The sequence below is a fragment of the Crocodylus siamensis genome, chromosome 15, assembly GCF_052110815.1.
Source record: "Crocodylus siamensis isolate JL-2025a chromosome 15, ASM5211081v1, whole genome shotgun sequence".
Lineage (NCBI taxonomy): Eukaryota > Metazoa > Chordata > Crocodylia > Crocodylidae > Crocodylus > Crocodylus siamensis.
This window is the reverse complement of record NC_143409.1, coordinates 52,366,142-52,393,200: the sequence shown is the minus strand read 5'-3', so window position 1 is coordinate 52,393,200 and position 27,059 is coordinate 52,366,142. Positions and strand designations below refer to the sequence as shown.

The following is a 27,059-nucleotide window of genomic DNA, read 5'->3' as shown; positions in this document are numbered from 1 at the left end:
AGAAGCGCACCCCTACCCCCGAGCATGCGCAGTGCTCGAGAAGGAATAAAAACTGCGCCACAAACACAAGACAATAGCAGGCGGTGGTCGCGCATGCGCACTAGCCCCCACCGGAGCAGCCTGCTGCTGCGCTTGCGCAACAAGCGGAGGGCGCGCAGGGGAGCGGCCACCTGACCGTGCCTTCCAACCCACGCCCCACGCCGCGAAAATGGCGGCCGCACGCGCGCATGCGCAGCGGGCCCCGCCGAAACTGCGTCACAACTTTTCCCGATTTTAAAATCGGTTTTGGAAGGTGGCAGCCGCCTTCCAGTACCGAGGGGTTCTTGGCTGCGGCCTCTGATTTTGGTTTGGACGTTGTTTCGGAGGATCCGTCCCGTCGGGGCGGGCGGGGGAGCGGGAAGCGGGCTTTGTTCTCGCGCCGCCGCGCGAGCCGCGGGAGGGGCGGGGTCCCATATAAAAAGCACCGCCCGCGCGACTTTCGGCCATTCTGGGGTCTGGTTAGAGGTGAGTACAGAGCTGCGTTACGACGCGGCTTGCGGGCGCTGGGCGGGGGGGCTGCAGCCTCCACCTGGGGCGAGCTTGGGCGTTACTGAGGCCCGTGGAGGACGAGCCCCTCGGGTCTAGCGGAGGGAGCTGGGGTCTTTCGAGTAAAAGAGGGTCAGGGTTGGTCAGAAAAGCTCCACGGCTCAGAAAAAATCCTGCTCTTTTTGTCCTCCTCTACTTCCTCCTTTATCTATTTCCTCTTCCAAATTGTCCTATTCACAATCTCTTTGAGTTAGATGTGGTTTGTATTATGTTTTTATTTTGGTTTTTTTTTTTTTGGTCTTTTTTGGATCCATTTGTCAAAAAATGCTAATCTGTGTGTTCCCCTCTTTTTTTTCTTCCTGTTCCAGGTTTGTTTGGTCCTGAAACTGCGTCGTGCTTGGCAAGAGAAACCAGAGAAAATCCCCCCCACTTGGTCCTTGGAAGACACAAAAAAGCAGCCACCATATTTTTGACCGTCCTTGGGAAGCCGTTTAAATTCTTTGTGACCTGAAGGAAACAGCCACTTAAACATACAAAAAAAACCAAACAAATAATAATTAGAAACAACCTGCCCTGATCTCTTTTTGTTTTTCGTTTTTTTTAAACCGAGCAACTTTTTTTTCGTTTCTTTATCTCGACAAACAGCCACAAACCAAAAAAAGTTGCGGTATTTTTTTTAAAGCCATGACCAAAAACAAAAAAAATATTTTTTTTCTTTAAAATACACAACTTAATCCAAAACCAAACCTTGAAGCGCTGTCGACGAGAAAAATAATTGGATAGTAAGTGTCGAATTTTCAACCAACTGACCAAAAAAAAAAAAAAACCAAAAAAAAAAAAGATTCCTCCGTTGTGCCAAAGAAACTAATTACAGGGAGAGACCAAAAATAGGCGTATGTCTGTTTATGAGGACAATAGACTTTGTTTCAGGCTGTTAACCCTTGAGATACAAGCATTTTAAAAAATGCATATTTATAAGGACTACGATGGTATCTTAGAATAATCCATCGTCTTTAGGACTGTGAAGGGTTAATGAGCTCCCATGCAAAAGATGGCGGTGACTAAATGATAAAGTATCGCTTCTTTGTGTGGGAGACAAGGTTGTTTAAATGAGCAATCTGTACATAAAGATTGCAGGGTAAGGCTGTAGGTAATGAGGGAATGCAATTTCTGGCAGTGGTGGGATTGGTTTGAAAGATTAGCCTTGCAATGCTGTCAAATCCTCTTATTTTTAAATTCAATGTAAATGTTAAGATTTTTGTGCGACAAAAAAAAAATTTAAGCCCTGTGTGCCATTTCAATAATGTGCGTATATATATAGAGAGAGGTACAGTAGCAGGGGAAAGGAAATTGAAACGGGGATTTTTTTTAAATTTGGGTGGCAATCTACAAATAAAGATTGCAAGGAAGTTTAATAGCTTAAATATTCTGTTTTAAAATTCAATGTTTTTTTTTTTTTTTAAAGGATTTTGTTAAATCATAGATTCCAATTACAATGAAATCTTAAATGCGCTTTTAAAAATGTGATTCTAGCTTCATATTCCCCCCCCTTAATCAAATATGGCGAACCTGTTCTGTCTGCCTGTCTTTGTTCCGACAAGCAGCCTTTTATTTTATTTTTTTATCTTATGTTTTGCAGGTTGATCCCATTTTTACCTCCCATTTTTGCCCCTCCCGTACTTGACGGGACACAGTTTAGCCTCCCCAGGATGCATTGTCACGGGAGGGTGGTGGGAAGAGATTCTGTATTGAATCTTTGACTCCCACTAGCAACCGAACCTGAATTTATTTTTTTGTAATATGTGGGGTTTTATTTGTTTCAGTAATTGAGTTTTGTAGGTTTGGGATTATAGGATAAAATTGTGGGGGGTAGGGGGGAGAGTGTGTGTGTGCGTGTATGTGTGGTAGGGGCTGTATTTCTGTAAATGTCCTCTTAATGGATACTTAAGCCTTGGGGTTTTTTCTTGTTTCTTCGCCCTTATGCTCCTAAAATGGCGTCTGCCTCATTTTGTCTTTCTTCATGTACAAAGCAACCCACAAGGCTCCATGGGCAGGGAGGTGATGTAACCAGCTCCAAGCAAACTCCTCCCCCTGAGTTGCTTGCATTTCCTGCGAGGGAATGGGAGGGGGGAGGAGGGGAGGCACTTACCCTTCCCCCTCCGTTTCTGTACGGATCTAACAAATTGCACTCCCAGCTTCTTCGTCTACAGGAATTTTATAGGCACAAACCTATATAAAGTGCAAAGTAGGAGTCTACATGCGCCAGGTTTTTGTTTTTGTTTTGTTTTGTTTTTTGTTTTTTTGTAGGTTTCAACATAACCCAGGACTTTGGACCTTCTGTTTTCCTGACTTGTATTTGTAACTTAAATTGATTTCTGTCAAGCTTCTCTGCTAGCGTAAAACAGTCTTTCTTGTGTTTCCTGCAGTCCTGTGAATTCCACTTGTAACTATAGGTTTAACCAAAGGGACGGTGGTTGGGAGAATTCATCTTGATCAGTTAATATAATTTGTGATTTGTCATAACAGATGTGAAATGCTATCACTGGACTCCAAAGGCGCTGTACATAACCCACAAATGTGGGTCAAGGATGTTGTGGGGGGTCTGGGGGGAGATATGTGCATCTCCTCCAGCCACATACACACCAACTGTCTTGTCGGGCAGGGAAAAGGTAAAGTCTTCTATTCAATTAATTTGCCACATTCCACAGTGCATAGTTCCTGTACAATGTACTAGGAAAAGACGAGATCATTAGGAAAAAAAAGGGAAGCCCGCACTTGTATTACTTCATCAAAGGGAGGGAAACAACCACAGTTCACCTGGTAAGCAAACCTTTCTGGTATTAATTACATTTCACAACCTTCATTTCTGTTCCAGACCACTTCGCTTTTTTTTTTTTTTTTTGTCTTTTTTGTTTTTTCCTATTCTCTTCCATTGTCAACTCCATGCAGTGACATCTGCCGATGCATGCAGAGGCTGTAAGGCTATTTTAAGTCTTGATTAAGAATTTGCCATTCTGTTCAGAGACTAAAATTAAAAGTTTCATATTTTTAAATTTGAGTAAACTGGTTTCTTCTGCCAAAATGAGCCCCTTTGGATCTGCATGAATGTTGGATAGCTTTTAACAATGGAGACACTGCTTCTGTGAATGGCTTTAAGTGTCGGTTCTCTTCCATTTTTCCTCAAAAAGGGACTTCACAAAGCAGGTCCTTCGACTGCAGTAGTGTCCAGTGGTAGCATTTCATATAACTTGAAGCGATACAGTTATTGTATTCACTGTAGCGTGTCTGAACATATACCAACTATAACGGGCCAATCCTGAAGCATTGTGCCCTGGTCACCCCTATTGAAGTCACGGGGAATGTAGGGTGTTAAGTTTCTCTTGGTTCGGTCCATGCAAGCTATTTATAGTAAACTATAGTGTGAGTAGAATGAGGTAAGTTGAGTACCCAGCAGTAAATTTAGCAAAGGCACCATAGGTTCAGAACTGACCAAACAAGATGAAGTCTCTGGAGATAAGTGGGTCTGGAGACTGGTATGCAGAGATCATTCATCTCTGCATCTGTCATGACAGTTCACATTGCTCTGACTGCAGGCCTCATAGTTGTGTTCTGGTAAATTTCCAAGCAGACAGAAGGCTAATGGAAAAATGCTAAATTAGGAAAATACAAAAGAGCCAGCCAGAGGTGATTAAAGCAGGGGCTTTAATAAATCCTGGGCTGGAGTTAACCCAGAGGTGGGATCAACACAAACTGGAATGGCGCGTATGTTTTACTTTTAAAACCACTTGGAAGTCATAGAAAAAGTTTTAAAATGAGCCAGAAGACATTACACTAGGCTTTGTTTAGCCTGACGGACAGGGTTGACTCTTAAATTGCAGACAGAGGGCCAGTTTTTAAGGGTGGAAACTTACAGAGGTGGGGGTTGGGATCAAAAAGGATCATTTATAGTTTTTGCATATAAATGATTGATCTAGGGGGTAGACCATTGAAAATTACACTTTTCAGCAGTCTAAAAAGATTCCAGAATTATTTGAGAGTCTCTTAAATGTATCCAGTCAGTGGCTTTTAAAGATGGATCTCAGTACAGGTTACTTTTATTATTAATACTGTGTTTTAATTTAGAATCAAAACGAGAGCATTTAAGAGGCATAATCTTCACAACTCCTATAAAGAACTACTGAAGCCTAGTGAGAAGGGATTTTCTTTTCATTGCTAGGTCTCTCTTAACAGGATTTCTGTTTTACAAGGAGTTTCCTCCTGCTTGACTTATTCTTTCTTCCTCCTCCCGTTTCCAAGTTGTAATCCAATTTAGGATGCCGTAACCAGTTTGGGGAGGAAATGATGCTGTAATACAGGAGGAGAGTTGTAAAAAGCTGGGGTGTGGTGGTAACAAAAGGTCCAGGTTGAGCCATGGTTTCCTTTTGCTTTATAAAGAATGAAAGGAAGTGCTCAGCCATAGGCTGAATCCATTTTTACTGGGCGGCGTTCTTCCTGAGCTTTTTGCTCTAGTTCAGTGATGCTAGCTAGAATCACTGAGATTCTTTCTTCCCTATGTGAGAAATTTGAGTTGCTCAGTCTGTATGGCTCGCCTACTCCTAAGCTTTTAGTGTTACTTGCTAGTATTTCAACCAAAGGGACACTATCTTTCCCATGAAGCACTTAATGGGTCTGTGATTTGCATGTCCAGATCTTCAGCTGGAAATGCTACTTGCTTTTTTTTTTCAAACTCTCCTAGTCCAAATGTTCTGTCTTGCCTTTCCAAGGAAAAGCAATGTTTAGGCTTATAGACGCACAGTCCAGTAAAACAAACGGAAGACAATACTGTCCAGTGATTACAGCACAAAATTGGGAATTGGTTCTTGTCTATATGCCTGTTCTTGTCAATATGCCTGGATTTGGGAGGGAGTGTAGTTTAGTCGAAAGGGTGTTTTACTTGGGATGGGAGACATTTTTCCACTTAAGTGAGAGGGATCATGGGTTCAAGAGAGTCAGAACTCTGGTTCTAGTCTGTACCTGAAATGCTGCCTTTTCTGCTCCTGTCTCATAGGAAGTCAAGCTATTGAGCTTAACTTGTTCTCTCTAGAGGTAGGGGAGATCCTTGGACAGAAGATGCATTAATGGGTTATTCCAGCCAGAATGGTTTTTAATCATGATTTAACGAACAGCTGTTGTTTTTGTAGCCTTGCAATAACAACCACCAGTCCTCAGTCATTCCCCAGGGATAGGGGTTAGAATACAAAAGCCTTCAAAATCCTTGTCCTATATACTAATAGGATTATAGGATATGAAGATATGTCTTCATTGGACTAAAATCCCGATTTCTATCTAAACTGTAAGTACAAAACAACTCTCCCTGTGGTCTCCAGTTATGGGGTATCTGAACTATATTGGAGTGCAATTGGGTGGTGGTGGGGTGTTAATGCTGATAGATTAGTAGGCATTCTTTCTTCATGGTGTCTGTTGTCTATTGTCCTCTCATTAATCTGTCCAGACCTTAAGGTTGTGAATCTGTGGCATGTTAACTACTTTCAGCATCAGCAAATCCCCATCATCTGTAATACTTGAAAATTAACCCAGTCTCTGCAGGATTCTTTTTCCTATGTGGAGAGGGAGCACACAACTGGTACTCCTAAAACTAGCCAGGCAGTGTCTGCATCAAATGGCTGGATCTTGGGAGTGGATAAATATTTAAGGGACTCGCAGAAGGGAGTGCCTGTTGCATGACCTGCTGGTTATGATCTGTTTATCAGCTTTCTGTAGTCCCCTGGGATTCTTGTCCCATAGATTCTAGTTATCTTTGTTATGCCCAGGGGCAAACAAAAGTCTGGGCAGTTTTTTTTCCAGTCCTTACGCTTGCTCCTATGAAACAGCTTGAAGTGACAAGCTTATAGATTCCTTTGCTTACACTAATAACTTCTGGCCAAACCAGAAGATGTTTTGAAATCTTTTTGGAGATGGTTGTTTATCTCAATTTTTTTTATAGAGGTGTGATAACGCCACGTGTTTGTTCTTAAGTTTTACTTCCTCTGGTTCTCTGCAATTAAACTGCAAAATTGGGTTGCAAATTGGCTGTCATGAATTCTATTGCAGTTAATTTACATATGAATTGTTTTAGTATCTGTAATAACTGTTGGTTCTTGTATCCTTTTGATGTTGATACCAGTTAACTGGCTTCAGAGTATTTTTGTTTGTTTGTTTTAGGGTAACCTTTTGGCTAAGAAATGTACATTAATATTGCTTTTTCTTTCCTTTCCAGCTTGACCTATTCAATTTTTTTTCAGAAGCAAAGACGTAGGTTGTTGGTTAAATTACAGGAGCTGTATTTTGTGTTTATGATCATGCTATATCTGTGTGCATTAACAATTACTTTTAATGTTGGCTAGAAATTTACAAAATTATGCTTAAAATTTACATCATTGGAAGCATTTCTTGCTGTGTAAAACCAGTAGCCCTGATACCCAGAAATGCCAACTGCAATTTTGACTTCATTTGGAATTCCAGTATCCAGGAGTTCTGAAAACCCAGTGTTTCATGAGGATTTGGTTACTGAGGAAGCTGGAAGTAGATTAAAACCACTGTTGCTTTGTGGATTCCACAAACTGACTTCCACTGTTTAGTGGGTTAACAGTTATTGCTGTATGACTTTAACAGTGAAAGACTACCTACACAAATCTTAGATTACAACTCTATTTTGAACGTAACAAGAAAAAATAAGCCACTCAGCAGTTGAATTGCTGAATAGTCTCGCTATACAAGGCATATCATTCTGTGGGATGCTGATGTCTAGATCACGTTTAACCTATTGGCAGATGAAAATGCCTTTTTGTATACCCGCCCTGCTAATTCAGGCTGGGATCAGTGTGTGAAGATGTTTTCATCCTCACTGTCACTTTTAAGAATGGTGATTTTGCTGTCTGACGCTTGGCCTGGGTGGAATTAGGCCTTGCAATTACTAAACTTGATCCAAGAGCAAAACCAAATACATTTTGCATCTTTTCAACATTTTATTGGCTATTAGAGAGAAAAAGGAATCAAACTGTGTTAATAGAGGCAGATTTTCTGACTCCCAGAAACATTTGCTCTTTAGGGATGGACCCACACTTAGGTCTGTAGACTTACAACAGCTTCCACTCCTTTTACGTTTGAGGTGAGCACTGAAGACATTCTAGGCTGCATCTGTTTAGTTGATGTGTTTTTTATATACTATGATTAGTGTGTCCCTCTGTCCACTCCTGTGTAAGTTAACTCATTTCAGGAGTTGGTGAGGAGGGATACTGCCTCTAGCTTATTTCCTTGCAGCTTGCTCACAGAGCATTAAGTTTAGCATTGCTGTTTCCCACACTTGATAGTGGAGTCCTTTTTAGTATCATTACTATTTTCTACCAAGCTTGTTGTTGTCTTTAGAACAAGCCAGGTTATTTAACAGGTTTATTCACTGGAGGAAATTGGGCACTTGAAGAGATCATGCTTAATGCTAATACAAGAGGATCTGGTTGGGGAACCTGGGCAAACATGGGGGCGTAGTAGCCCATTCTGCTTTATGTAAAATCATTGTGATGCAGTTAAGTAGGGGCCAGTGCTCTGCAATACTTGGTTTCTTTCCAGCTACCAAAGTGTTAATTCCTCTAGCAAGAAAAGATAACAGAAATGCTTCTTGTGATGCAAACTTTTAAAGAGGTGGCAGAGCTGTCCATTATGCAAGTGCTTTGCAAACTTACTTGCTCTTTAAAACTGTTCATAGTGGCTGCTCAAACTGTCAAATTTAAAATGTCACAAATTAAATGTCTGTAAATGGCATTTGACAGTTTTTTGTGTCTTTATAAATGTAATTTTACTCTGTCTCTCTAAAAGTGGCTTCTTACGAAATCTCAGATAACATCCCATACTAGATTTGGCTATTTCTGATCATTCCAGTTACTCTGGCACTGCAGAACCAAGATAGTTCTGAGCACCAATCTGGATTCTAGTTTATCTTGAGCATAAATAGATTCCTAAATGATTGCTGGGCCAGTTGCATTGAAAAGCAAATAATGAAAAAAACAAACTTTGCGGGATGTGTTCATAGGGAGCCAGTCAAGTAAGCTCTTAACTTGCATACTCTGAGATTCTTGGTTTAGAATTGTTAATATACTCAATGGCAGTCTTTTTTGTTGCTTTTCAGGGTTGAATGCCACTGATTTCCTTTTCTACTTCAGCCAATCTGGCTGGCACTGTAATAATCTACATTCAGGGCTAGTAACACACAATGCTGTTTCAGGTCTCTTCAAATGACTGCAGGTCAAGTTGAAGTCGCCAAGAGCACAGACTTGTTAGTTAGAGCTGTACATGATGTTGCTTATAGATTAACTTAAATTTAAGGTGTTTAAAAGTGTATAACAACCATAAATGTACCTTTTGTTATTTTTAATGCTTTAAAAGGTCAACTGCAAAGTCTTTTCATACTGAATTTTGAATAGTTGTTGTTGTGTTTCTTAAAAAAAAAAGCAGCAAAGTCTGGATTTTGTAAGACAAGTCCAGAGCTATATCAGATAACTGGTAATAGTAATGTTGAATTCCCCTTTAGGACATGGGTTGTTTCCACCACCACCTCCTCCTCCCCCCTCCCCCCGGTTTGAGCCATGTGACACTCCTATTTTCTCACCAAGACTGAAATAAGAGTTGCCTAGTTGTAAAAATGGAGACACCAGGAGGTCAGGATTTCCAAGTTCTGTGCTTGTTCTGCCATAGACTTCATGTCAACCTCTCCATTTTTTTTAATCTCTATAAAATAACTTGATTCCCTTGATTTTAACATGATTCCCTAAAGAACCTAGATGAGGTAGAAAACCCTGTCCAGTTCTAGCTAAAGTCCTGGATATCCACAGACTAGGTTCCCTGACTTGGAGGAAGGGACACAAGTACCTCAAATTGTCCAAAAGAACTAAGGGTGGACTTCACATTAAAGTGTTAATATTTATCAGCTCAGTATGTTTTAGTGTGGTGGTTCTTGACTGGTTTTGTACCAAGATCCATTTGTAAACTGCTCCACCCAGGCCCCAGCCCCGCAATTAGGGGGCCCCAAGCAGCCCCTTGCAGGCTGAAACTTTGCCAGTCTACAAAGGAAAAGCTATGGTTTCCCATGTTTTCTTCAAAGGATAATCCATTTTTTTTAATGTTTGTCTGTGACCCTTTCATATATTTTTATGACCCACTTTTTGGGTTTCAACCCACAAGTTGAGAGATGCTGTACTAGGGAACAATCTTAGAGAGGTATCTTAAGATGTTTAACTACATCTTTTTAACTACAACAGTTTAACTTGAAACAAAATCTTTGCAGTTCACCTTTTTTTAAAATAATGTTTTCTTTAAATAGATATTGTATTAACCTTACTGTGCTTTTCTTTTTTAAAGCTTACCAAGTTTAAATGAACTCTGAATACCATTGGTAATGAACATTTTCCCATATTTGCAACCCAAGCATTGCAGTTACTAGGGTGCCAGGAAGTGAAACTCACTAGAATTTGCTACTTCTCACTGCCTGAGTTTCACTAGTGCGCAAGTATATAACTTGGTAGGAAAAAAACCCAAATATTACTGACTTTTTTTTTTAATTGAGTAGATGCATTAAAATTTTTCTTCACAATTTTTTTTTTTCTCCAGAGTCTAGTCCTGGTACTGTACTGGTTGAAGAGGGGAGATGGGGTGGATGTATCTGTGTGCATGAGAGAGTGAGAATGCATGGCTCTTAAAGCCAGTTATGTCAGACTTATGGGCACGTACTCTGAGTCTCCGTGAATAGAACTTCACAGTTCTTGTTGGGTAACACTGAGGAATGGAACCGTGCATTATGCTCTCTGTTTAGGGTGGAGGGGGTGGGAGTAAGTTTGCTGTCAGACCCTACTGCAACTCCAGTGCATGAGACTGGGGGGCATGGGGATAGGGAGACACCCTAGAGAAATGTAGAATCCTTATTGTTCTATCCTGGCTACTTCCATGGATTTATCCTTTCTTAATGTTCCAGTGTTGAATGAAGGAGCCTCTTAAGCATAGCTATAACTAGATTTGTAACCAACTCTGGGTTTCTTATGGTTGTGTATCTCCCATTCCCATTGGGTATCCAGCACAAAGTGAGATCAGTACTGCTTGTACAATTATCTCCAGAAAGACAGGACTGATATAGGTCAGTTTTTCCTGCACACACATAACTCTCTTGTGTTTGTGTTTCTTCTTTTAAATTTCTCATGTGAATGGTGACAGGTGTTTGGATTGACTGCCCTGGAGACTGAAGTCCTCTTGTCATCAGCAAACTGTCCAAGCCAAGCAGCGGCACTGAAAGCTTTTTCCCCATCAAAGTGCACCACCTCACATATGGAGGGGCCACCTCTGGGGGGTATGAGAGGGGAGTTCAGTCTCCATGGCCCACTCAATCCTTGGCTTCCCCACCAGGGGAGGAGGCTGAGAGGTGGTGCTTCAGCATAGATGACTTCCACCTGGATGGAGACAACGCCATGCTCACTTTGCACAAACCACAGTGTGACCATCAGCTGGTAACAACTTTCCATCACTACCAACCTTGTCCACGGTTGTTCTAGGACTTGTTCTGTTTTTGCCAATTCAAATTGCCTCTGCCTAATAAGAGGTGTGAATCTGCAGTTAACTTGGAGGGACTCTGTATTGGTGACCAGTCCACATCAGAATGTGGAAGAGCTGGCTTTGGATATCACTTGTCCTCCTGTTTGGAGAAAGGACTTTACTTGAAAAGGCAGCAACGAGGGGATCTCTTCATTCCATGTTGAATCCAGTCTCAACAATCCTGCCACAGCAACAAAGTTCTGGCACCTAGCCAAGCTGCCCATCTGAGTGTGTGTGTCTATTCCCACATCTCCCCCTTGCCAAGCAGCACTGGCAAACCTCTTACACACAGCTCCAGTTGTTTCAGTGCTGCATTTTGCTGACTTCCCCTGCAGCATATGTAATTCCTTTCAGAGGGCAGTGTAACACAAGAACTGTTGCTAGCTACCTTTGCATATTAACTTGCTGCACAACACTGGGGACATTTCTGTGCATGGGCTGCTGAAACTCAACCTTACACCTGAGGGTGACATCTGTTCTACATTCCTAAGGCAGATATTATCAGCAGGCTTGTACCCCCACTAGCTACTCTCCTGCTGGTCACTTTCACCAGTGTACTCTAGTACATATAAAATGTGAAAAAATAGGTGTCTGTATCTGTGCAGACACACACACTAGCTGTTTGGTGTATTCTGCCATTCTGTACTAGTTATTTCTCTCAAAATGGTGATTGCAATGTTCCACTCCTAGTAAGGCTCCCTGCATAACTTGTCCCATGTGATATTCACCATATACAGTACTTGAGAGTTAATGGTGATGCTTCATTTAAGCGACTTTTACCCATGCAGACTTGGGAGTGGCAAGCTGCTTAAAGTGAGTGGGAATATTTTAGTCACTAAGCTTTGCCCTTCTGTCCATTAGATTTCAGGAGTGTTGAACTGCAGGCTGCTTGCCTCATTATTTTGAAGTGCCAGAGTTTTCTTCTTAGGCACTTCTCAACTAGGTTTATGCTTGAATCCATTGTCAGGAAGGGTAGCTGTAAGGTATTGACTCTTTTTTTCCAAACAGCCAAGTTGACTAATGCAAAATTAGCCATACACAAAGCTGGTGACTCCTTCTCAACTAGGTTTATGCTTGAATCCATTGTCAGGAAGGGTAGCTGTAAGGTATTGACTCTTTTTTCCAAACAGCCAAGTTGACTAATGCAAAATTAGCCATACACAAAGCTGGTGACTCCTATTGTATGCAGTCTCCAGATTCTACTTGCCTTATATTAGGACACCTTGCAAGCACTGTTGTTTGTGTTTCTCAGTTACTCTGAACTTTGAACACTGGTCAGCATTGTTTGAAATACTGCTAAATATCCTGATCACATAGGGATATTGGCAAGGTATTTCTCATCTTAACTCTCTGAGCAAATAAGTGGCCTTTAAAACCAACATTTGCATTGTTCCTGTACTGGTGATGGTCTTTAATTCGGCCTGTGAAGACCTGAATGAGACCAGTCTGTATCCCCTCTCAGGTCAAAGTATGTAGCAGCTTGGAGTGTTCTATGAATGAAATACAAACATTTAAACAGATACCTTTTCTAACTAGATTTTTGGGGCAAAAGGTTGGTTGGTGTCCCTTCACCTTTTCATCTCTCTTCTGCTTGTCAATTTCACTCCCCCCCCCCCCCCCCCCCCCCCCCCCCCCCCCCGTTTTAAGTAGGATTTTGGTTGGCACTAACATACATACAACAGTCACATACCTTACAGCAACACTACCCTTTTTCTTGTACATAACCACTTACATAGCAGATATCTATACCACCATCTAGCTGCTGTAGGCCAAGGACCCAATGGAATCCAGTTTGAGTGTTGGTGTAAGTTACAAATCAATCCATGCACATAAGGTAATTAGCTTTGCTGCAGTAATCCTCATCAGCAGAGGCTGCACTAGGAGAGAACTATAGCCCAACTGCTCAGTAGTTGCTTACTCTGAGAGTTTGACATACTCTAGCAATATGCATCCTGACAGATCTAATGTAACACTTCTTGTCCACTTCCTCAATTACATTTTCCATTTCTTGCACAGCCTAAAACTGTTGAATGTCTTTTTTTTTTTCTTTTTCTTTTTTTTTTGTCTAACATCCCTGGTTTGAAGCTTGTCAGCTCGGTCCATGATGCCTTTCATTTCTGGGTGGAATGAAGAATTGCATAAAGGAACAAAATGGCAGAGTGTTTTCTCTTTGTCTTCTTTTTGTGTCCTGTGCATTCTTTGTAATTCTATTTACTTTTCTGTAAATATGTACTTTTTTTTCCCCTTTGGTGCCTTGCCTTTTTATGAAAACATAAAAAGAAAATAAACTGCAATTTATAAGTGAGCTTATGGATTTTGGAGGTATTGTTACTGAGCAAACAAATAAAGATGGTCATCCCTTTTAAATAGCTTAGCCCAAATGCTTTCCTGTCCATTTTTTTATAGATTTTTCTTCTACTATAGGCTCCCCTTAAATTCTCTTCTGGAAATGAGATCCACTTCTGTTCCAGTTCTCAGTAGCAAAACAGTACCCGGTGTAACCCAGTACTACTTACCCCTACAAAGCCTTTTTTTCCCCTGTAACTAGCTAATCAAACTATAGTTAATGCGTCTTTCTCCTTCCATCTCCTTTTTCATAAGCGAAGCAACATGGCTAACAAATAGGTGCTTTGACTTCTTATTTTTGGACTGAACTATATATGGGTAGATCTACACTTAACCTGATCAAAATTATAGGCCTAAATCCCTAAGATGTAATGACAGAAACCAAGAAGATTCAGAAAAATAGGACTGGGGTTGTCTACTATAGCTTTTAGAAAGAATAAAATGCTTTATGATCTTATTGTGCCTTTGTGTAGTTCAGTAAGTGGCACCTGGCCCTAAAACTGTCATTAGCTGGAATGTCACAGAGTGTTGCTGGACTTGGAGTTGCACTCCAACATTATTTCTTTATCTTTGCCATGTTCTGTTTTCCCTAGAACAGTTGTTTCTCTTCCCTGTTTCTTTTCATAAGTTTTGGGTAATACAAGAGAAATATGTTGGCAAAGAAACATTTTTCAGTAGTTGTCCACCCTGATAACAGCCAAGTAATTGTGTGCGTGTGTGTGTGTGTGTGCTTTCATGAAGTTAATTGAATTAACTGAAAAAAATGTCTTGGTTTACAAATACTTAAAAGCAGGAATGATCTGTTTCAATAATGTTATACTCCAGGATTCTTCTTGACAGGTGGAAAAATACGCCAATTTGCATGCATTTAATATTGGGATTTTTCTGAGTCAGTTTTGTTTTCCACCACACTTTTGCTGAGCTTTTCGTCCTTTTTTTTTCTAGAACGTTCTGCCATGGGCTCCGGACCAATAGATCCCAAGGAGCTTCTGAAAGGTTTGGATTGCTTCCTTGGGAGAGATGGCGAAGTCAGAAACACAGAAGGGATCACCAAGATTTTTAAGTAAGCGTCTGTTTTGTGTTTGGTTTGCATTATTTAAGCTTGGAAGGCCAATGTAGCAAAACACCATTTTCCCATAGTGTCTTCTGTCAAAATGACTTACCACACCAGAGATGTGTATAATACTTGTTTAAACGTGCTTCCTCCCTTTTTCTTCAGTTTGTTTGTATAGCGGTGGATATCTGAATTGGCCTTTTTATAGCAGTCTTAAGAGATTTGGTGTATGGAGAGCAGATTTTCAATTACTGTAGATCATGGTATGTACAGTGCAGTTAGGGGAGCTCCACCAGTTATATTAGCTGTGAATCTGGTCCATGGATTCTGTTAGTTTCAATAGAAGATATGCTTCCAAGTCTTGGTATTATTTTGTAGTACCCATCCCATAGTGATTTACAAAAACATTCAGCCCCTTTTGTAAGGGATATTTGATCACAGTTCTCCAGAAGAAATGAATTCCAGATGTTGAAGGCAGGTCATTGAGAAGGAGGCACTTTCAGCATTCAGTACAAAAGCTTTCCCATCATCGTAGCATAAAGGAATTATTTAACAGTTGTAACTGTACTTGATTGCAGTAACTCCAGTCAGGAGTTGATAAAGCTGGGAGAGGTCTTCATCATGGAGTAAATACTAAATTGGTGTATATCAGTGTTGCTTTTAAATTAATGGAGAGCCCATCCTTTTCTTGAGCCAGCTGGTTCTCTAGAATTTTCTTAATCTTTCTTTTCTTTGCCTTCAAGCCTGTGGTCCTATCTGAGAGGCAGATGATTTTCTTAGTACACTTATCTTTGTCTTGTATCATAGTATAGTATTTTTGCTCATCTTTCTTTCTTTCTTTCTTATTGTAGCTTAATGAAAGATGCACAGAAAATGGTTAGTCGATGCATCTACTTGAACATCCTGCTGCAAACCCGGGCTCAAGACATACTGGCAAAGTAAGCACTGTGACAAGTTCCTAATGGGCAATAAAGCAGAGGCAGCTGGGTGTTAGAACTTCTAGGTTCTCTTCCTATTTTAAGACTATCTGGTAGTTTAGCGGCTAGAGAGGTAGAGTCCTGAAATCAGCATTTCTTGGGTCCATTCCCAGCTCCTGACGAATGAGAGGGGACTGTTGGGTTACAGCAGAGGGACTCAGAGTTAAAACATGTTGGACAGCATGGGAAACTTGCTGTGTAAGAGCTGCTGACATTCAGCCCCCTGCACCATCTGAGCCAAGGGTAACAAAATGAGATCTGTTCTACATATCTGAAGCAGACCTTGTCAGCAAGTTTGTATGCAGTCATACCCTTTAGCTACTTTCCTAGTTGTCACTTGTACCATTGTACTCCTAGATCCCCTTTCCAGATCTCTTGTTCACCACTTCAGGACCAAATTATGTGCTTTATTACCATTAGTGCTCAAATCCATCCTGGGAGCAGAGAGAAGGCAAAGGGCTCAGCTGTAGCCTGTAACAGAGGGAAGGGTATGCTAGTGGTACTTGACCTAATTGTGCTTTTTCTACAGGTTCATCAGAGTTGGAGGTTACAAGCTGCTAAACACCTGGCTCACCAGCTCAAAGTCTTCTAACAATGTACCCCTTCTGCAGCAGATTCTACTTACCCTGCAGCATCTGCCCCTTACTGTAGATCATCTGAAGCAGGTAGGTCAAGTTACAGACATACTCCCCTCAAAGTCCACGCTAACTCTAATACTTCAGTATGGTGTTAGGAAGTATATGCTGTACTGTCAGGAATGAAGCAGGGGGGTATGTGATCTTCTGAGTCAACATTGACAGTTATCCCTCTTTTTTTGATCTCCTACAGAACAACACAGCGAAACTGGTGAAGCAGCTTAGCAAATCTGGTGAGGATGAAGGTAAGAGAGTGTCCTGTTAAAATATGTGTTCGTGCCCCCTTCTGTGCATTGGAGCTCAGCACATGCTGTTTTTATCTAACAACTTCTTTCTGTCTCCTTCTAGAGCTTCGCAGACTGGCTTCCATTTTGGTCAGCGACTGGATGGGTGTTATCCGGTCCCAAAGTAGTGCACAACCAGCAGGTGAGTCAAGCTGCGTGGTCTTAGCCAGACCCTCTACTTCAAGACCCCTAAAACACCTGTGAAACTACGGACATCCCTGATAAAATCAGTGGGCCCCTCTAACCCAGTATCCGATTGCACAGACCAGTGAGCACAATCAGTGTAGTACTTCTGTCACTGTGCTGCTGAGTGGGAATTGTTTCATCAAAAGGTCCAAACCCCAATGGTAGCTTCTCAGTCTTGGAGCCCACTGATGTTGGGCTACTATTTTCATGGTACTTGTACGCTCCACGTCTTAGGTGATTAATCTCTTTCTCCTCAGAGCGAGACAAGAAGAAGCGGAAGGAAGAGAGTAAAAGCAAAGCACCTGTCCAAGAGAAACCCCAGGAGGCCAAGGCAGAAGCCAAGGCAGAAGAGACTCCAGAGAAGAAGAGAGAGAAACCAAAATCCCTGCGTACAACAGCACCCAGCCATGCCAAATTTCGTTCTACAGGTGGGTTCTGGGGAGCTACTGGGGATACAGGGTGTATTGAGGGTGGCAGGAAGATGTGCATCTGAATTCTCTAAGTTCAGTCTAATGAGGGTGGCAAGCTTAGTGAGGCGGGTTGAGATCCTGTGTGGTGTTAACTCTAGGAGTAGTTGCGTTTTACCACTAAGTGAATAGTGCTTGGGCAGCAGTAGCATACAGCTGGTACTTGGCTGCCCTCCCAGGTTGCTGCAGCATGCTGTTGGCTACAAAGAGTGGAAATATTTGGTGCCTGTCCTTGTTGTTTGTTGTCCTAACCCCTTTGTTCCCCTTTGCTATAGGCCTGGAAATGGAAACTCCTTCACTGGCCCCTATAAAGAAGAATAATGCTTCAGTAACATCTGATAAATATAACCTGAAACCAATGCCGATTAAGAGACAGAGGTAGGTCTGTGCATTCTGCCCAGCTCCCCATCTCCAAACTACTATGAGGGAAGATGTCCAGAATCAAGCCTTCCTCATCTGAGAGATGAGGGTAGGGATGGGACAGAATGGAATGGCTGCAAATCGGGAGTCCTTTATTCTGTTTCCTGTTCTCACATTAACAGGAAATCTGACAGCCCTTTATTGGGGGTAGTTTGTCAAAAGTCCTTATTGGGCATATCCAGTATAGCTAACAGTCCTCAAGGCCTCCCTTGGTACTCCTTCAGATCTTTACCTGTTAAGCAGTTTTAGGATTGCCTATTCAGATTCCCTTGCTCTCCTGCTCAGATTACCCATCTTACATTCTAAAAATGGTGGTGACTAGGACTGAAGCACAAGAGCATTAGCAGGCTTCTAAAAGAAATGGAGTTTGCACATCTTCCTGTAACAGAATCTTGCATTTAATTTAGTTATTCTGTAAGCCAGACACAGAACACACTGATCACATATACTTTATATGTCAAATGCTGAGAGTCTGGCCTTACAACTGACCCTTGCTTATAAGGTATGTTTGATCCCTTTCCCCAGCATCTGTGTGATGTATATGCATTTCCTTCTGCAGCTCAGCTCTTCCCTCTGGAGATAACCCGCCAGCAGAGAAGAAATATAAGCCCCTAAACACTACTCCCAACACTACTAAGGAGATCAAAGTCAAGATCATCCCCCCACAACGTAAGTATGTAGAGTGCCTGAAGGTGAAGATTCTTGAACTCTGGTTCAAAATGTGGGACGGGAATGAGTGGTACATAATACTGGAAGTTACAGATGCTTGAAACATTTCGTTTGTGTAACCTCTCTCTTACCCTCTCCCCCATCTTTTCTCTGCAGCAATGGAAGGCTTGGGCTTTCTGGATGCCCTTAATTCAGCCCCTATCCCAGGGATCAAGATCAAAAAGAAAAAGAAGGTCTTGTCTCCTACAGCAGCTAAGGTACAAACATGCTCCTTTTGTTTACAGAAGGGAGCAGGGTTCTGTTCCCCATTCAAGGAGGGGAATGGTAAATACTGGGTGTGGGGACTTGGAATCGGGACTCCTGAATTCTGTCTTCAGCTCTGGGAAGAGAGTGGTATCCAGTGGATTTGTCAGGGGGGCTGGAGTCAAGACTCCTGGGTTCCCTGCACCTGAAGTAGTGCCTGGCTAATGATTGGAGGATGGACCTGGAAGGAAACAGTTTGTTTCCATATTATATTGAGCTTGTGGGGCTTTTTTTTCTCTCTCTCAGCCAAGCCCATTTGAAGGGAAGCCAGCCCCAGAAGCCAGTGCTGCTAAGCCATCTTCACCAGAACCTGCCACAGCATCAGAGCCAATGGAGGCAGATCGGCCAGGCACACCTGTACCAGCAGTGGAAGTGCCAGAGCCCATGGATACTGGTAAGAAGGGAGAAGCGCTGTCTGTGTAGGGGAAGGCGTTGTTATCCCAGCACTTAGCTGAATTGCATTGGATAACGGGCACACCTAGTCCAGTATTCCCACCTGAAACCAAGGTCAGGAAAACTAGTGCTGCGTGTGCACATGTAGACCCTCCTGTCAGCATATGGCTGGCTGGAGAAGGAAGTTTTCAGCCCTGTGTTGACTTTACCCAAGGACTGCCTGGGTTTCTATCTTTGAGTGACAGATTAAAATTAAACAGGATTTGGGTGGGCCAGGACACTGGTTAGGTCTGATCACTGAGGTCTGCATCTCATCTTCACAGCCTCCTCTGATCAGAGATCAGATACGAAGCCATCTGAAAGCTCTGTTGACGCTACGCAGCTCACAAAGAAGGGCAAAAAGAGGAAGACCGTGAGCTGGCCTGAGGAGAGCAAATTACGGGAGTACTTCTACTTTGAACTGGACGAGACAGAGCGGGGTAAGTGGGCCTAGGGAATAGCTTCCCCAAGGGATTTGGAAATGGGGTACTAGAATACAGGCCCCTTCTTACTTAGGGAGCACCAGCACCAATCCAGCCCTATGACAGGAAAACTGGCTGGTTCAAGGGGATGGGAAGTGAAGTATGTGGTATATCCACTCCAGCTGTGTTAGGGGTGTGGGTTGGACAGGCTGGTAATATGTTACAATGGAAAACTCATGTCTAGCAAATACTTAGCATTGGCAGTTCAGATGTGTGGCATCTGTGTAAACCAGTCCCCTTCCTTCCCTGTCTTTCAGTCAATGTGAACAAAATCAAAGATTTTGGCGAGGCAGCCAAGCGGGAGATGCTGAAGGACCGCCATGCCTTCGAGACAGCGCGGCGACTCAGCCATGATGCCATGGAGGAGAAGGTGCCTTGGGTCTACCCAAAGCTCACTGACCTGCCCAGTCCCTTGGTAGTTCCGGGCAGCGGCAGCCAGGAGAAGTTCACTCAGGCTGAGCGGGAGAAAGGCATCTTGCAGGAAATCTTCCTGTCCAAGGAGAGGTGGGTCAGGTTGTAGGGTTGTGATGCTAAGGGGCAGGAGGGTAGGGTTCCATTTAGCAGTTGCACGCTAGCTCCATCTTGCTGGAATGGCTGCCCCATATGTTGTATTCAGTCCAAGTCGGGATGGTTGTCTCACCCTAGTAGCTGAAGCATGCAACAACCAGGCTCTTCACTTCAGTGCAGCCTGTATTGACCCCAAGATGAGTCTGCTGCTTCCCACCCTGCCATCCTGGAAGCTTCACATCTACAGGCACACGAGTTCTTCCTCCTGGGGGCAGAAACTCTTCACTTAGTTCACGCCATAGTGGCCCATATGTAAAGGTCCTGGGTTCAGTCTCTGTGGATGACCCAGTGAGAGGCCTCATTAGGTGCTGGAGACCCAAAGTGATGATATGATTCTACTGGATCCACTACTAATGGGTTGACGATGGGAAAGATTTGTGCGTCTGGCTTGATCCGGCTCTTTGGACATTTGGGAAGAGTGAAAGTTGATACTACTTAAGGGCTTTGTCAACTCAGACTTAGAAAAATGTATCTGTATGAAGACTTTTAACAAATGTTACTTCTATTTCTTCGCAGTGTTCCAGACAGTCCCCATGAGCCTGATCCAGAGTCCTATGAACCTGTGCCACCCAAACTCATCCCACTGGATGAGGTAGGTCTGAGCCAAGTCTGCTTGGAGTGGGAGGGGGGAAGGAGGGGAGGAAGTAAAAGGGGTGCTTCAGTATGTTAGAGCCAGGCAAATTAGTCAGGCCTCTGTAGGGTTCTGCTTGTTCTGGGAGATGGCTAGTGGTTAGAGCAGGACTGTATTCAGTGACCAGCTCACTGGGCCCTTTAAGAAATGATGAGAGGCTAGAGAAGGGCAAAGGCCAACCGCCCAATATCCAGCTGTGATCCTTAGCCCTTGAGGCTGGTACAGCTTTCCTCTTCCCCGCAGCCCATCCTGACTCTAGTGTCTCTGTGCCCTCTCTCAGGAATGCGCCATGGACGAGGCTGCCTACCAGGAGGGACTCGACCCAGCTGTCGCCTCACAGTCTCCAGATGCAGCCGGGGGCTCGAAACTGCCCCCGGTGCTGGCCAACCTGATGGGTAGTATGGGGGCAGGCAAGAGCCCTCAGGGCCCCAACCCCAACTCCTCCATCAACGTGCAGGAAATCCTCACATCCATCATGGTAATTGGAGCTGCCATTTGGGCAGGAGCTGTGGTCAGGGTATACCCTACATACACCCCTTAATTAAAACTACTTGGGATGTTGGGAGGGATCAGGTCATCGGCCTAACTAGTCCCAGATCTGGTCATTGGCCCGTGCACTTCCATATTCCCACCTCCAAAGTATTAGCAGGAAGAGGAAGCCCGTGATACAGTAGTACAGCAGTGGAGGGGGAGGAAGTAAATGGGTAGGGCTGAACCTTAAACACCCCCTGCCCCAAGACTGATGCCTGTATTTAGGCAAATTAAAGTAGCGTGAAAGTTACCATCAGAGCCCTCTAGCAATTAGGTATCACAGAGAGCAGGATGGCTAGGGCCAAGGGTGTGTAGCATGTTATAGAGGGAAGGACTCATTTTCTAACCACTCTTGAAAATTTTTTTCCCTGCACAGGGTGGACCCAACAACCACAAGACAGAAGAATTAATGAAGCAGCCAGATTACTCTGATAAGATCAAACACTTGCTTGGCAATCTGCAGTCTCAGCCCCCAGGGCCCTCTGGAGGTAAGCAACCACATTTGGGGTTTGACCCTAGTCCTCCTTCTCTTTGGTGGGAGGTAGTTATCTTGGATTAGGCAGGATGATGCTCTTGTCCCCATTATTTTCTTTTGAATTGGAAAAGAATTAGAACCAGTTGGTTCTTTGTGAATCGCTGGAGTTTGTGAACATTGTTGTGGGGCATCTGGGACTTATCAGACCATCAGAGTTTTACTCCAGTGGTTATGGATAGGCATCTACCTAAATCGCAGTTTCACAGATTACATGGAAATTATGAAAAACAGCACCGTCTGCAATCAGGGAAACCAAGCATTGGCCACAATTTCCTGTAAAATCAACCAAAATAAAAAGCAGTAGTGATCCAGATTGAGTGAAGACGCCCTCTGCCAATCAGCGGTGAGGGGTTGGGCCATTGGAGCCCCTCCACCAATCATTGTGAGGGCTGGGGCCACCACAAAATGTCTGCAAAATCAGCTTTGTGTGCTGCAAACAGGCCACAAAAAGCCTATTGTCTCACTGTGACTTAGGCCCCTAGTTATGGAGAGAGCTGTTGCCTGCACAAAAATGGAAATAGAAAGATAGTCGGAAGGATTTAAAGTGATTTTGCCAAATGGTTGGTGCCATGGGCACTGATCCTGATGGATGTGAGCCTATCCCCTTTTCTGATAATTCCAGAGCAACATCCCCATAAACTAGTGCCTGGAAGATCCAAGGACAAAATTGTCTGCAGGGAATCATAAGCCAGGTCTGAGTGAATCTCTCATAGAGCCTGATCCACTTAGTCATAGAAAATTAGGGTTGGAAGGGATCTCAGGAAGTCATGTAGTCCAACCCCCTGCTCAAAGCAGGACCATCTCCACTAGAACATCCCAGGCAAAGCTTTGTCCAGCCAGTCTTAAAAACTTCCAAAGATGGAGCATCCACTACCTCTCTGGGTAACCTTTTCCAGTGCTTTATTACCCTCCTAGTGAGAGGTTTTTCTAGTATCTAACCTAAACTTCCCTTCCTGCAACTTGACACTGTTGCTGCTTGTTTTATAATCTTCCACCACTGAGAACAGTCCAGCTCCATCCTCTTTCAAACCCCACTTCAGGTAGTGAAAGGCTAGTATTAAACATCCTCTCAGTCTTCTCTTTTCCAGACTACATAAGCCCAATTCTCTTAGCCTTTTCTCATAAGTCACGTGCCCCAGCCCCTGAACCATTTTCGTTGTCCTCTGCTGGGCTCTTTCCAGTTTGTCCACATCCTTTCTGTAGTGGGGTGGGGGGTCTAAAACTGAAAACGCTACTCTAGATATGCCTCACCAGTGCTGAATATAGGGGAAGAATCACTTCCTTTGATCTGCTGGCAGTGCTCCTACAGATGCAGCCCAGGATGACATAAATGCTTCTTGGCAACAAGGACACACTGCTGGCTCATATTCAGCTTATTGTCCATTGTAACCCCCAGGCCCTTTTCTGGAGAGCTGCTGTTTAGCCAGTTGGTCCCACGCCTGTACTAGTGCATGAGATACTGCTGGTATTTGCTGATAATGCAGTTGCTGGTATTTGACCTTCCTGCTTCTCCCATCTTTCAGTACCCCATGGCTTGCTAGGCCCAGGGCCTCTCACCAATGGATTCCCGCCTGGACCAAAGAACATGCAGCATTTCCCTCCAGGGGGACCAGGACCCATGCCTGGTAAGCAAGGAATCAAGTATCTTCCATTTTCTGGGCAGGAAGGGGTGTCAGATTTGCAGTTTGTTATAGTAACTTGGGGAGTGCTGCTCTGAGTGCCCAGCCCATAGTAGAAGACATTATGTTGCAGAGTTTTTGGGAGCAGACCAGGGCATGGGGGCAGGGTGCTGCTTTAGTGCTAAGAAACAGGGTTAGGGGGATTTTTTCTTCACATGGTCAGTCTTGACCCCAGTGGCCTAGTGCTGTGTTGCAGGGAGTAGGTTGGAAGAGCAAGTTCAGTGTGCAACTTCCCAGGGTGTTTCTAACCTTGGTGCCTTTCTCTAGGTCCTCATGGTGGCCCAGGAGGTCCTAACATGCCCCCAGGCCCTGGGATGCCCGGTGGACCCAGGATGATGGGCCCTCCCCCTCCGCAGCGAGGCGACTTTTGGGATGGCCCCGACGGCGGCATGCGAGGAAGCCCTCATGGGGGCATGCGAGGGGGCGGCCCTGGCCCAGGACCTGGCCCAGGACCTTTTCATCGTGGCCGGGGGCGAGGAGGAGAACCCCCCTTCCGGGGCCGAGGAGGAGGGGGACGTAGCGGCGGCCCCCCGAATGGCAGAGGCGGACCCCCTAATAACGGCATGGGTGGAGGAGGCGGCCACGGCGGCGGCCACGGCGGAGGTCACGGGGGCCACGGCGGAGGTCACGGGGGTCATGGCCATGGAGGGGGTCATGGCGGCGGCCATGGTGGAGGCCATGGAGTTGGGGGTCACGGCGGCAGCCATGGAGGAGATCACGGCAGAGGTCACCCAGGGGATCATGGCCGGGGCCACGGAGGAGGCCACGGAGGAGGCCATGGAGGAGGTAAATGTGGGGGGCTTGGCTTGCCCTCTAGGGGGAGCTGTGGGGCGTGGCTCTGGAATGGCCCTGCCCCTATGTGGGAGGGGCCTGTGGGCGCCCCTTCGCCTCCCCCATTTATGCCTGGCAGGTGGAGAGGGCCCGGGCCTATGGGAGAGACCCAGCATGCAATGCACCCAGTTGACCCTGCAGGCCCGGCACCATGGGCACAAAGCCCTGAGTGGCGGCGACCCCCCATGGGCCTGTGAGGAACAGGCGCAGTGTTGATGGGTGCATTGCATGCTGGGAGCTACAGCCTCTGCTCCCAGCTGCTTGAGTTAGGGTGGAACATTGTAGCGCTGCGCTCCTGCCTGCTTGGGCGTAGTGAGGAGCAGTGCACGCTGGGAGCTATCTTGTCTGCTCCCAGCTGTGTGGGCTAGGGTGGAGCAGTGCCTCCTGGGAGCTGTGGCCTCTCTGCTCCTGGTTGCTCAAGACTTGAAGTTTTAGGGTAGAGCGTTGCAGTCTTTGTGCTCCTGGCCGATCAGGTTAGGGAGGTGCATTGCATGCTGGGAGCAGTAGTCTCTCCCCCATCCATCTGCCTGCCCGTGGGCAGTGGGCCCTGCCCTGACATGACCCCTGGCTGTGCCTCCGCCGCCGTGGCTGACCTGCGCCCCGTTTTCTCTCACGCAGACATGTCAAGCCGCCCCGTGTGTCGCCACTTCATGTTGAAAGGCAGCTGCAGGTACGAGAACAACTGTGCCTTCTACCATCCCGGAGTGAATGGGCCGCCCCTGCCTTAATGCCCCGTGGCCGGGGGTGCGGGGGGGAGCACCGGGGAGCCCGGATCCCCTCCCCCCCACCCCGCCCTCCTCCTCCTAACCTGTGGGAATCGGCGACGCCCCGTGAAACCACCCAGCACATTCCCTGTTTCACAGACTCTGGGGCTCCCCCTTGTTGGACTCGTGCTGCATCCACCACTTATGGCTTCTGTGAGGCCCTTGTAAAGCTGGGGGGGGAGGAGCAAACCCTCCCCCAGCACCCGCTGCTACTGAGGAACCACTGTGGGGGGAATCCCCCCACTACCTCCTGTGTCGTTTTAACCTGATGGAGGCGCCGATGGGACCCAACTCCGTGCCCCCCAATGACTTTGCAAGCACAAGAGCTGCCTGCCTGCTTGGGGACCTGGGGAGGGGTGAGGGGGGCAGGCAGGATTTTTATCTCTGTAAATACCTATGTGAAACCAGCCAAGAAATGAAGGGGGGCACATGGGGCCAGGGAGGGGCCGGCTGCCCCGCTCTGATGGCCTGCCCGGCTCTGTGCTGTGTTCTGTCCGCAGGTTCGCCAGCGGCAGGCCCGCTCTGAAGACATTCGCCCGGGGAGCCTCGGCCCTGAGGAGCAGCCGGCCCCACCACTGCCAGCCCAGGCGCCCCCAGAAGTGAAAAAAAAAAAAATAATAATCCAAAAAACTAAAACAAAAACAAGCCTCTACCACATGCCTCCATCCTTTAGGGCATGTGTGTGTGGTCAGGGGCCCTCCCTCCATCAATGGGAGGATGCTTCAATCTGGTCATTAATGGGATATCACGGGGGCGCCAATCCTCCCATGTGGAGGATCCCTTAACCACCAACCCCTGGCTAACTAAAGATCTGCTGAGTGAGGGCTTCTATTGGTTTACACCTGCTCCGCACCCATGGGCTCCCTTCACCCCACTGCTGGTTCCATATGTGTGTGAATGAGTGAGATCGGAGCGCTCCCTTTCCTTGCTGTAAATACACCCCCTGTATACCTCCCATGTTGCCAGCAGCCGTGGAGACGCAATTTCCCTTGGTGCTAGCGAGTCGTTCCGGCAGGGGGGAATTCAAAGCTGTTTTCTGCGAAAACTGATGAACTTTATTATTGTTGGGGCCTGGGGGATTTTGTTTCATTTCCATTAATTTTTTACAGTCTCTCTTGCTGAGACATGGACTATCCTAACCCCCATTCCCATTGGGTGCAGCTGCCCCTAAAGGGGAACCAACCTCTTTTGTTTTGTATATTTTGTACATTAGTAATAAACATTGTGGAAAAAAAATGCATCTAATTTAAGCCCTGGTGTCTGCGTTCCTCTGTTCTGGGAGGTTGTATGGATGGAACAGGGGTGGGGTGTCTTGCTTGAGTTTATACGTCACCCAGCCCAGTTGGGCCCTTTGGCATCAGCGTATGGAGGCATGGGTTCCCTGCTTGCCAACAAAACTGCTGCTTGTGTATGTGTTGCCTCTCCTCTCACTTTATTTCAGTACTTCAAATGGCTTCCAAAGCCCAGAGCTAACAGAGTAAGGGTGGGTTTGGCCCAGGTTCACACTGATCCTGCCCAGGGATCAGTGCATTACAGACAGCTAGTAGCACTTCACTTTGAAAAGAAAGATGTTTTCAGTTGCTTATCATGTTGCTGAATGAGTCACTTTGCTATGCTGGGTTTTCACCTCTGACTGAATTTGGGGTGGGGTCAAAATTTTTCAATTCAACGCACCCAGGGGAAGATGCCAGGTCTTTTCACTTTCTTTTTGACTACATAAAACAATTCTGCAAAGAACAGAAAGACTGACCACAACACCACTGCAGATTCCTGTTTGAAATGGATGGGTTTGGGTGAAGTGAATTCTTTGCACACCTATCTGCCACTGCAGTGTGGCACCTTAGAAAGGATCTCAAAGCTCTTGGGCTGCTGTGGTATCCTGGCTGAGAATCACTGGTCCAGCTGTTCCTGAAAGAGTCTAGTGGAAAAACAAGGGTTTTGAAATTTGAACCTGGAGTTGGAGGAGAAGACTTGCTTTTGTGGCATTCTGGGGTTTCAGAGCTTGGTGGGGCATGGCCTTTAGATACGAAATTCCCCCAAATTTTGGCCCGTTAGAAAATCAGTTCACTAATGTACAAAAGCTAAAACCTGATTCCCCGTCTACACTAGCCAAGTTCTCTACAATGGATG

The 27,059-nt window shown here is 45.1% G+C and overlaps 1 protein-coding gene across 2 annotated transcripts; it reads left to right on the top strand.

The window, feature by feature from the left end:
• The first annotated feature begins 349 nt into the window (after window positions 1–349).
• Window positions 350–26,179, top strand: PPP1R10 (protein phosphatase 1 regulatory subunit 10). Of its 2 annotated transcripts, XM_090030167.1 has the most exons (21): window positions 350–504; window positions 894–1,307; window positions 14,428–14,545; window positions 15,388–15,474; window positions 16,043–16,178; window positions 16,342–16,393; window positions 16,497–16,574; window positions 16,876–17,046; window positions 17,361–17,463; window positions 18,065–18,174; window positions 18,331–18,431; window positions 18,724–18,871; window positions 19,194–19,349; window positions 19,649–19,895; window positions 20,475–20,550; window positions 20,870–21,067; window positions 21,497–21,608; window positions 23,179–23,280; window positions 23,602–24,120; window positions 24,784–24,835; window positions 25,430–26,179. In XM_090030167.1, exons 3-21 carry the CDS (start codon window positions 14,439–14,441, stop codon window positions 25,530–25,532), a joined length of 2,658 nt encoding a protein of 885 aa, XP_089886293.1. In that variant the 5' UTR covers window positions 350–504; window positions 894–1,307; window positions 14,428–14,438; the 3' UTR covers window positions 25,533–26,179. The 2 variants fall into 2 exon arrangements, with proteins under 2 accessions (XP_089886293.1, XP_089886294.1); XM_090030168.1 differs by lacking the exon at window positions 20,870–21,067.
• Window positions 26,180–27,059: the final 880 nt, after the last annotated feature.